An 11,776-nucleotide genomic window follows, 5' to 3' on the forward strand; every position below is an offset into this window, starting at 1 on the left:
AAGTTAGGTTATTGAGTTATATAACATGCTTATTTATGATTCATTTGATTCTCTATAAGTTATGCTTATTAGGTCATATACCGTGTAATTTAGAGTCTCATACTAAGCAGTTATTCAGTTAATGCGGGAAAATATTGGATATCGGTCGAGGACCGGATCGATATTTGAGATACTGGTTATTGCGGTGAGATATCGGTAATTTTAATATCATGCGGAGTTTATATGTATAGCACTTTTAACACTAACAATTCAGTATACTCTCGTACTATTAATAAGTTATCCTTTTTCAACTTGCGAAACACTAATAATTGTAGCAAGTAGGAACTGATTAAGATTCAATAAACCGACATTAAACACTAAAAGTTGAAAATTAAGACTTAAAACACTGATACCAGGAATATCGGTGATATATCAGTCAATATCGCCGATAGTATTGGTACCGATATTCTGACTGACATTTCACATGAAGACCGATAACCGAAATGCCACCGAGATACCACTGAGATTGACTGCATAGGTCTCATATGAGACTCAACTTGATCATTGTTTATGAAAATATGAATATTAATTTATGCGGTGTATTACTGATTTTCTGAGTCATGTAGCTTGATCAGATATCACTATCTTAGCATGATTTTGAACAAGTGTGCAGATGCTATAATTTCGTAGAACTTAACGCTAGTCTGATGCATTGTAAATAACAAGTTTATGTGACTTACTAATATGAAGTCAGCTGAAATAACTCGATAAGTAATATGGAATCTAGTTCATACTCTGTATGTCATAGTAGAACATGATATGGCTATATGACTAGATATCACCGTTGTGACATAGTTTTGAACGAGCATGCAATGGTTGTTACTGAAATGATTTTATTTAGGGATTGCGAATCATTTCAGCTATGCAGTCGATATTGCCAGTGATATATCGGTTATCGGTCCCTTGGTGAAATATCAGTTAGAATATCGGTACCGATAATATCAGCGATATTGACCGATATATCACCGATATTCCCGATATCAGTGTTTTAAGTTTTGAATTATCAACTTTTAGTATTTAATGTTAGTTTTTTAAGTCTTAAATCAATTCTTACTTGCTATGATTGTTAGTGTTTTGCAATTTGCAAAAGGTTAATCTATTAATGGTAGGAGACTATACTGAATTATTAGTATTAACTTGCTATATGTATGAATTTTACATGATATTAAAATTACCGTCTCACTGCGATAACCGATATATCATATATCGATCCTTGACCGATATCCGGTATTTTTCCGCATTAACTGCTTAGCATTTAAGTAAGGATCATTTGTTTTATTCAAAGCCAAGATTAGTTTGTATATATTGTGCAATTCGAGTTTTCATTTGCTAATTTGTACTGGTTTTTTGACGCCTCCCGGTGTATTGCTAGTTTGCTACCCAATAACGTGTAAAATGAATTTTGAAATGGTTTCACAACTGCTTTAATGTTTATTTTAATTGTAGTTTTGTATGATATACATTGTTATGTTGCTAGTAGATAGTCATTTACTTTAGTGTTTTAATGCTCTGTTGATTAAAAATTGTGTTTAACAGAAACTAGAGGATGGCTTATGCAGCAATGAAACCAACAAAGCCGGGGCTAGAAGAGCCTCAAGAACAGATTCACAAGATTAGGATTACTCTTTCATCTAAGAATGTTAAGAACCTTGAGAAAGGTAGCTGCCTTTTCTTTTTCATCATATCCAATTTTCTTGGTTTTCAAAAAGCACACAGAGGTGTTTTTGTTATATTTCTCTTAAGTTTCTGGCATTGCATGCCTAAAATATAGCTACAAATAAGCTTTATGTATAGTTTAGCATATATAACGCAATATAAAACTAGCGCACCTTAGGTCCTCAAGCCCGATTCAAGTGCACCTCATGTATATCCTGGTAGATGTGTAAATCGGCTGAGCCGAGTTTGAGCTTTTGAAATTTTAAATCTTGTGCATGGTTCGTGAGTACTTCAGCCGACCGGCTCAGCTCTTTCATATTTATTAGTAATATACTTACATTTATATTTATAATTTTTACATATATCATAACACGATAACATATATAATTTAGTTATTTTTATTATAATTTTGTACTTAATAACAGCTTTTTAGAAAAATTTATATTTAGTATGTTAAATAAAAAGTTTATTAATAACAAGCTTGTTTAGGTTTGCGAGCCAACTCATGCTTGTTAGGTGAAGTTTGGGCTCATGCATGTTAAGTGTAGTTAGGCTTACGCCTGTTTTTTTAACAAATTTTTGTAGGGTCGAGCTATTTTTAGCGAGCTGATCTTCAGTGGTTCAGCCTTTTAACTCTCCCACACACAATACTTATAATTACAAAAGTTGGTTCCATTTGTAATATTTCAGTTTCGTCTTTAGGGTACCAAACTTTTATTATAACGTGGTTAATCTCTTTATGTGTTAGTTATTTTAACTATTTCGACTGAAATGACTAAAACCCAAACAAAATTTATAGTTTGTTTTGATTATATTTATCACAGTGTGTGCTGATTTGGTTCGTGGTGCAAAGGACAAGAAGTTGAGAGTCAAGGGACCCGTTAGAATGCCAACTAAGGTTCTTCATATTACCACTAGAAAGTCACCTTGTGGTGAAGGTATTAATAATAATAATAATATTATTATTATTATTATTATTATTATTATTTATATTTAAGTAATGATATGATTAATAACCGTGCATGGCTATTATTGATGATTAATAATTGAAGTTACTATATGATATGATGTTAAATTTTTAATAGGTACAAACACATGGGACCGATTCGAGCTTCGTGTCCACAAGCGTGTGATTGATCTTTTCAGCTCTCCGGATGTTGTGAAGCAAATTACTTCTATTACCATTGAACCTGGTGTCGAAGTTGAGGTCACCATTGCTGATTCATAGATGTTTTGATGGGGGTAAGAATGTCGTTTTGTTTTGTATGAGTTTCGTTTCGTGTAGGGTTTTGAATACTTTTGAAATATTTGTATGGAAGAAAATCAGAGTTGTGTTTCTTTTTTATTTAGTGTTTTGTATTTTCATCAACTTAATGCATTTCTATACGATGCTCTTCACTTTTACACTCTATGTGTACATAGCTTTTACTTCATTTGTTGTCGTTGGTCATATGAATACGTAAGAAACCAATTGAATTGCTAACCCTTCAAGAAACTTGTTATCGCATGTTAGCATGTTTCGTACAAGTGTTATCCATGCGTTCTTTCTTTTTTTTTCGGCAGTAGGTGTATCGATGGTAAATTATCATTTGATCGTTCACGCGTATGGTATTAAAATTTAAAAGCCTGATCATTAACATAAAGCCGAAAGGGTAATATCCGTATATGTATAAGCTATTGTTCTTATTTGGATTAGGTTACACTGTGTGGTTTTTGTGCCATGATGTTTACCGCTTTTTCTACTTGTTCAGCGTTCGAGGCTTAAACGATCCAAGCTTGTTAACTTCTTGTTTTAACTTACGAGAGTTTGTGCTCGAGCTCATCTTGTTTTGGGATTTGTTTTTATAGTGAAACCTGGCTTGTAAATAGCTTTTCAATAGCATGCATGTAGGTGCACAAATCGGGTTTTTCAAATACCCGGGTTCGGGTATGACCGGGTATTGGAAAATCGGGTATTGGCAATATCCGGGTCGGATTTGGTCCGTGTATTTTCTCTAAAAACCATACCCTATGCATCGGGTTCGGGTCGGGTATGGAACCGGGTATTCTAAAACCAGGTATTTGAATACCCTATTTTTGGGTATTGAAAAACCTCTATTTTTGGGTTTTTGGGGTCTTTTTCCTGGTTTTTTTCGGGTATAGATTTGATTTTTTTTAGGGGTTACAATTTTTAGGGGTGTTTTCGGGTAATTTCAGGTATAGATCGGGTATTTGAAAAACCCGGTTTCGGGTATTGGAAAAACCCGGTTTCAGGTATTACCGGGTATAAATCGGGCCCGGTTTTGGGTATGGGCTTTGGTACTAAAATGCATACCCTATCCGTACCCTACGGGTAGGGTCGGGTACGGGGGTACGGGTAGGGTCGGGTACGGGTTCGGGTATTAAAAACCCGAGTATAAAAAAATCAATTCCGGGTATTTTTTTTCGGTTCCGGTTCGGGTTTTTTATGCACCTCTAGATATAGGTGCTTAAATTACCAACATGAGAGTAATGTCTAAATGTCTACAATATATTGTTTTTGGTTTTGTAGCTGACTTGATCTTTATTGCTTTATACATGACTTTTAAATGATTTGTCCACTTAAAAGAAAAGTCTAATAAAACAAATTTATTATTACTTTTGTGTACATGTTTACACAATTTTGTATTAGTTGGTCAAGTGATTGTGACATTTGTTGATTTGTGAAACTTTCTATCACAAAATGGACATTGTCCTAGCTTTCAATAATAAAAAACCATTGAAAAAGTACACGAGACACGTTAAATGGTTTGAAGATACGAGCCACTTGCATCGCCAGAAAGACCCTATGAAACTTCATTGTTACCTAGGATTGGCTTTGGACCTTTAGTTAGGGCTGTAATTGAGCCGAGTCAGGGTGTGCTCGAGCTCGAACTTAATTGAGCTGGTTCAAGCTCGACTCGTTTTCTTTAGCGAGCTGAAAAATTAAGCTCTAGCTCGGCTTGTTTAAAGCTCGAGTCGAGCAAGAGCTCGTTGAGCTGGCTCCTTTAAAATTTTTTAACTTTTTTATTTTTTATTTATCATTTGTTTTATTTTACAAATTTTGTTATATAAAAGACAAAATTATAACTTTAACATACATATTATATAAAATTTATAAATTAGAGAATTTATACTTTATATGTTTTATTTTTTTATAAGGTTTTATGGATTGAGTGGCATAATACAGTAGAAACTCTATAAAATAATATACTTGGGACCACCAAAATTTATTAATTAAAAGAGTTATTAATTAATCGATAAATTAATAATTATTAATTTATATATTAATTAATATTTTATTAATTTATAGTATAATACTTAGTTTACAAACACCTTTCAAGCTTTCACTTAATTATTGTATACAATGCATGTATATCAAATGAACAGCCCAATTTGAAAGAAACCTTCAATCTCCCACCTTATTATGCTTCTTGTGTTCAATGTATCACTTTATGGATATTAAAAATATTTTCTATATAAATACAAGATCAAAATAGGTTAACACAAACAAAGCGTTATTGAAATTAATAAAGATGATATCGATGAAGAAGATGATGAAAGTTCTACAATGGAGCCCCCTTCGCGAAACGAAGCTATTAAAGCAGCAATCGCATTGAACAATTTCTTGTTGAGCTATGAGAAAACAACACCAGAAGTTCTTACCATGCTAAGGAAAATTAGAGACGAGATTCAAGGGAAAATTGATTTCAACAAAAAACAAAAGACAATGGAGTCATTTTTCAAAAAACCTTCATAAATCATTCATGTAATATGTTATATATAAGGAATTATTAATTTATATTTTATATGGGGTCTAAAGAAATTATCAAAAATGTATTATCTTATAATTTTAGCGAATTATTAATTTAGAACCCTATCCCCGAGTCAGGACCGGCAAAAAATATTATCTTAGAGAGTTTATTAAATAATCGAGTATTAATTTATCGAGTTTCTACTATATATGTATAATTTTTGTTTCTTGGTATGCTATTATTATATATAGATATTAAAATTTAGGGTTCAGTATAAATGAGCCAACGAGCCGAGCTAACGAGTCGAACCAAGACCGAGCCACGAGCCGAGCTGACCCTAGCTCGAGCTCGGCTCGTTTAGAAATCGTGCCGAGCTCATTTAAAATCGAGCTTTTTCAAGCCGAACATTTTCGAGCTATTTTCAAGCGAGCCGCGAGCCATGGACTTTTTGAACAACCCTGCTTCAAGCGAATTAAGTTACAAACAAGTAAAAAACGTATCAATTTTAAAAATAAGGCAATTAAGTTTCACTTAAAACAACAAAACATCCGAGTAGATTTCATTACTGGTTAGTGGTGTGCAATGCATATTCATTTGATGCTAATTTGAGGGCTTCAGTGAACAATAGGGTCAAGAGGCAACGCCTAGGGGGGGGGGGGGTTCTCGTTGCCGGGTCAACAAGTAGCGTCTAAAAAACGATTCGTTTAAGGTACCATATACATCCGACAAAGCCAATATGGGCAGTTCAAAAAATGATGCACTGTTTCATGAAGTATAATAGTTCCTAAACAAGATTTAGTTTTTAATTTCTTATTTTTTTGTTTGATTTTCAGGAGGACCACATGCATCTAATTAAAGATGTGATGTGTATTTTAAAATAACAAAATTACAACATGTCAGATTCCCACATCTACATGCACCAGATTAATGGTTGTACTATCTGTTTATATGGTTGTACATCTGACTTTTAGTCAAAATTGACGTTCCAGAACATTTCTTTGACCACTGTGTTAAGTCAACCTTTAGAATAAGTCCAGTAGACCAAGTGCTTTAGTCTGGGTCAAATATATAATTTAAAACAAATATCAATAGTTTCAACCAATGTTTCATAACCGGTTTGAACATCGAACCGAACAGGCAACTGGTTCACCAGTTCAATCAGTCAAAGTGTCGAACAAATTTGGTCAAAAAAACCAACGGTTAGGGTTAAAAAATTTTTTTAATAATAATTTTTTTCATAGTAAACCAGTTCAACCGGTCCGGTTTTCTGGTTTCCGGTCGGACCCGTTCAACCGGTTCGTGCCGACCAGTTCTTTGATAGACGAGCGAACTACATAGAACCAGACCGGCCAGTGGACCGGATCCCCTTTGGGCCAGTCCAACCGGCCGGCCGGTCCGTTCCTGCCTCAACAACATTGGTTTCAACAAAATTGGAATCATAAGACTTTGTGATTGATGCTCGTAAATTAATATGATGTAATCATGAAACTAAGAAATTTTGTAAGTTAAGAATCATCTTTTTTATTTATTTTTTTTCTTAACTAAACCAACGACAATTTAGGTTGTTAAGAGCTTCAGATACAAGAAAACACCAACATTTGATATATCTAATAATATAAAATTTGTTCGGTCAGATGGTCAACTGTCTCCAAACCCCTCTAGTTTCGTCCATGATGGTGAACTAATATTGATTCAACATCGAAATGTTGGTTAGTGTGTTTTGATGGCTGATAATAAATGGGACACTAGAGGGTACTTATATTTGACACGATTTGGTCATCTTCTCTGTTATTTTGAAAAAGTAAGCCATCGAGTCTCGAGTTGAACCTACAATTTTCTCCCTTGATAAAAAATAATTATAAAGAAACGTAAAAGTGATGAACCATCCCACTATTTTGTTTTAGGGTTTGCTCTTTAGTAGGAATAATCTTGAAAAAGTAAAGAGCACAATTGTGAAGAACATGCCATACTTTAGGAGAATTTGTATTTTCTAAGATACTCAAGAATAAATACTTTTTTTTAGCATATTAGAATCTCCACTTTAGATTAATAGCATTATGTACCGTTAGTCATTTATTAATAGACAAATTGAAAATAAATAATTTCAAATTTTGTGTATTAACCGATAATAATCTGAGCTTTAAAACTCACTACCAGCGGTCCCAAATTTCAATTATTTTTGTCTTAATGGACCTTCGTTAAAAAATGCTTAACGCTATTAAGTATTTTCCCGAGTTTCAAACCGATGTTTTAGGGCTTTTGATCAAAAGAACGGTATGATTCGACTGATGAAAAGTTAGCTCGAAACGGTGATTCAAATGACTTGATTTTTGTTAATTAGAAATTTAAACACCCGAATTGAAACATTATATCGTAGCTTTGATCACCGTTTCAAGATAAGTTTTATTACATCGGTCGACTTGTATCGTTCTTTCGATCAAAGCCCTAAAACATCGGTTTGAAACTCGGGAAAAAAACGTAACGACGTTAAGTGTTTTTTAACAGAGGTCCATTGAGACAAAAATAGCTGAAAGTTGGGACCGCTGATAGTGATTTTTAAAATTGGGACTATTATCGGCCAATACACAGAAATTGAGATTATTTATTTCCAATTTGCCTTATTAATATAATAGAAAGTTACTTTTACTTGTGTAACTTCTGTACCAGCACAGTTCATATGGTCAAACTATAAGAAAACAACGTTAGATAATAGATACTCTATTGATATAAATATTGGTCAGTAAGATGGTCAAGGTCCCACCCCCTCTAGTTTCACCCATGATGATTAACCAATAGTGATTTAGTGAACAATGAAACGTGTTTATATGACATATTTTGGTCCTATTTCCAGTTACCTGGAAAAAGGTAAGCCGTCGAGTCTGAAATCGAACCTATTAATTTGTCAATTATGAGTTGGTCCCTAAACAGAAAAAAAGAATAAAATGTAAATGTGATGGACCATTTCATTGTTTTTACTTTATAGTTTGTTCTTAATAAAGAAGGAATAAACAAGGAAGAACATGCCATATCTCATGAGGATTTTGAATCACAAACATTTTTTTAGTAGCTTTAGATTCATGAATAAAGTTTTATGCCAATAAGATTATGTGTCATTGTCATTTTATAACTTAAGAATAAGTTTTATGGCATGTTTGGTTCTCTTTAATCAATTCCATAATTAAGTTGTATATCATGTGCATTATTTTTTTGGGACAACAAATTTCATTAAAACAACTAGCAAGAAGTTAGAAACCGAATAAAAAAACAAGACTTACATAATAAATTGCATCAATCTTTTCACAACCAAATTTTGATAAATGAACGTTTTTTTATCCAAAGAAAACCCAACGATTTAAAATTGGCGAATTGGATTTTAATAATCCCAAGTTAATGCAGTTTGCCGATAATAATCCCAACTTAAAAAATAGTTGCCATCGGTCCCAACTTTTACACAATTTGTTTTCACTAGACCTCAGTTAAAAAAACTTAATGACATTAAGTTTTTTTTCCAGATTTCAAATTGATGTTTTAGGGCTTTCGATGGAAACGAGAATACGAATCGATTGATGCAAAACTTATCTCGAAACGGTGCTCCAAACAACTTGATTTTTGTTAATTAAAAGTTTACACACCGGAAATGAAGCACCCTTATAGTCGTTTGGACCACCGTTTTGAGATAAATTTTACATAAATCGACTCGTATCCTCATTCTGAACGAAAGTCCTAAAACATCAATTTAAAATTTAGAAAAAACTTAACGCCGTTAAGTTTTTTTTAATGGGGTCCAATGAAAACAAACAGTGTGCAAGTTGGGACTGGTGACAACTATTTTCTAAGTTAAGATTATTATCGCTCAACTGCAGTTGGGATTATTAAAATCCAATTTTCCTTTAAAATTAGAAAAGTTTTATCCAAAGATTCCTGAATAAAGTTTTTTTTATGTGTACTTAAATATTGGAAAATATCAAATTACTGAAGTAAAGAGTCCTGATTTTGGACTTTGTCGGGTGCCAAAAACTTAAAATATTGATAGCACGTTTACGTGACAATACATTCTATAATTTATTTAATATAAATTTCAACTTGTGACACCATAAATGAAGTAATATTAAAAAATGACACCCAAGTTTGATGATTCACCTATAAACCCCTTACCCATCCTTCCTTATTCGTTATCGAAAATTAATAAGAAAATTCGTCTATGATGCTATTCGAACGTGTTGTTAGATTTTGGGTTTAGTCATTCGTTAACGTTGTTGTAACGTTATATATAGCTAAGCATGTGTATAGTTATCTTAGAAACAATCATATAATAGCACTATATCACAATATTGAGTTCAAAAGGTTGAGAAAGATGTTAATAACAACAACAATAATAATAATAATAATTTCAAATATATCAAATCATGTCGTTGAAAAAAATATTTAATAATAATGACACGATATATAATACAATGCGGGTTCATCTACTGTCGTCTGAAAGCACCAACAACGTCCTCAATGCTAATTTCATTATAGTTTTGAGATATGATACATGATGCATACCATCTTAACTCAACTATGCCAAACGATACTTGGAATGTAGGTTTCAATGGGTTAATGATTAAAGCACGTGCTTGAAAAGGCCTTATTCATGACACATATTTTCTTTTATGCTTTGACACATATGAAAATTATTATCAACGTATGTTACAGTTGGTTAGGGTAAGTATAAAATAAAAACCCCTTGAAAACCCATATCTTGGCCACAATTGATACACTTTCAAATATATCTTTCATATAGCCTTAAGGGTATTCTCGTCTTTTATTTATTAACATCATAACCAAAGTCATCACTTCCATCTACAACATTTAACAACGACCGTCATCCACCACCGACTACAATCTGCAACAATCTTCGTCGCCGGCAACCCATGTTTTCTCTCTCTAAAATTTCAGATCCAAGTTTCATCTTTTTATTTAATTCCAGATCTCGTTTTTGTTGTGGTATCACAATATTGTAACCTTTATTTTATATTGTAACATTTGTATAACATTTTTATATTGTTACATAGATATCACAATACTGTAACCTTTATTTTATTATATTGTAACATTTGTATAACATTTTTTGTGATATTGTAACCTTTATATTGTTACAAATCTTACGTAATTTTTTTATTGTAACCTTTCTTTTATAAACGTACAATTATATAAGTAATTTATATAAGTAACATTTTTATATGACTGAATATATCTTTAACTTTAAATATGGTTACTTATTTTTATATAACTGAATATATCTTTAACTTTAAAAAGTATATCTTTAAATAGGTTTACAATTTTTTAAATATGTAACATATTTTTAAATTTATGGAGGCATTAATAATTTAAGAAATTACTAATACATCCATGATTTGTCGATTTTTTGTAATTTAAAAAACAATAAGTTTGCATAATTTTAAACTCTATTTTTTTTAAATAATAAAAAAATATTTAATACTTCCTTGATTGATGAATTTAGTTTGAAAAAAATTTCTTAAATAAGTTTACATTAATTTCAATGTACATATTTTTAATTTTGTTACCAATTATTTTTAAGCAAACTATTTCAAACAAATATGTGAAAATTAATATGAAAGAGTAGTTGATTTGATGGATGCATGTCTGGTGGTTTTCAAGAAAAAGAAGAAAGAGAATGAACTTTTTACATGACCAATTTACCCTTTAATTGTACTATTACTCTTAAAATAATACATTCACAACTCTTAAAAGCAATCTATTTAATCTATATACCATTGATGAAACTTGATCAATGGACATCTTAGAGTTTTCATGGTTTCTTTAAGTCAATAGAGTTTTCAATATAATCATCCCCTAGTTGGTTAATCTTTATATATATATATATATATATATATATATCTTATAACCAAATCTAATAATTATCAAACATATATGTTAACATACACAAGTACTAACTCTTTGTAATTTCAAACATCCAATCTGTATATAGTTCTCACATATCTTCCTCTTTGTGAGCCTAATTGGCATGCGATTTTCAAACAATGTTTTACACAACCATATGCGATGTCCCAAACATAATCCAAGCCATTAAATGCAAAGTTTGGTAATCACCGTCAAGTGTGACATTTCTCATCAAAATTTGGATCAAACGTACACATATGGGTCTGCGTGTTATATGATTGAATAACCTTATCTTCTTCTAATCACTTGTCAAACTTGGCATACATATGTACTCATGTATTCGTGTAACAGCTGTAACGACTAGGTACGTAAGTATGGTATTAATGACCGACTAAGTACGTAAGTATTGTATTAATGACACCACG

At 31.9% G+C, this 11,776-nt stretch overlaps 1 protein-coding gene across 1 annotated transcript; it reads left to right on the forward strand.

Moving 5' to 3' along the window:
* The first annotated feature begins 1,542 nt into the window (after window positions 1-1,542).
* Window positions 1,543-3,103, forward strand: LOC143634136 (small ribosomal subunit protein uS10y-like). Its single transcript, XM_077102294.1, has 3 exons — window positions 1,543-1,697; window positions 2,520-2,633; window positions 2,781-3,103. Exons 1-3 carry the CDS (start codon window positions 1,586-1,588, stop codon window positions 2,921-2,923), a joined length of 369 nt encoding a protein of 122 aa, XP_076958409.1. The 5' UTR covers window positions 1,543-1,585; the 3' UTR covers window positions 2,924-3,103.
* Window positions 3,104-11,776: the final 8,673 nt, after the last annotated feature.

This window comes from Bidens hawaiensis, unplaced genomic scaffold (assembly GCF_021521415.1).
Source record: "Bidens hawaiensis isolate Kalapana, Puna unplaced genomic scaffold, B.hawaiensis_p1.1 tig00007028_1, whole genome shotgun sequence".
Taxonomy (NCBI): domain Eukaryota; kingdom Viridiplantae; phylum Streptophyta; class Magnoliopsida; order Asterales; family Asteraceae; genus Bidens; species Bidens hawaiensis.

Excerpts from the sequence above, each read along its gene's own strand:
- LOC143634136 (XM_077102294.1), top strand. The coding sequence starts at position 1,586 with ATGGCTTATGCAGCAATGAAACCAACAAAGCCGGGGCTAGAAGAGCCT. Across the intron at positions 1,698-2,519 it reads TGTTAAGAACCTTGAGAAAG|TGTGTGCTGATTTGGTTCGT; the intron begins GTAGCTGCCTTT and ends TATTTATCACAG. Across the intron at positions 2,634-2,780 it reads AAAGTCACCTTGTGGTGAAG|GTACAAACACATGGGACCGA; the intron begins GTATTAATAATA and ends AATTTTTAATAG.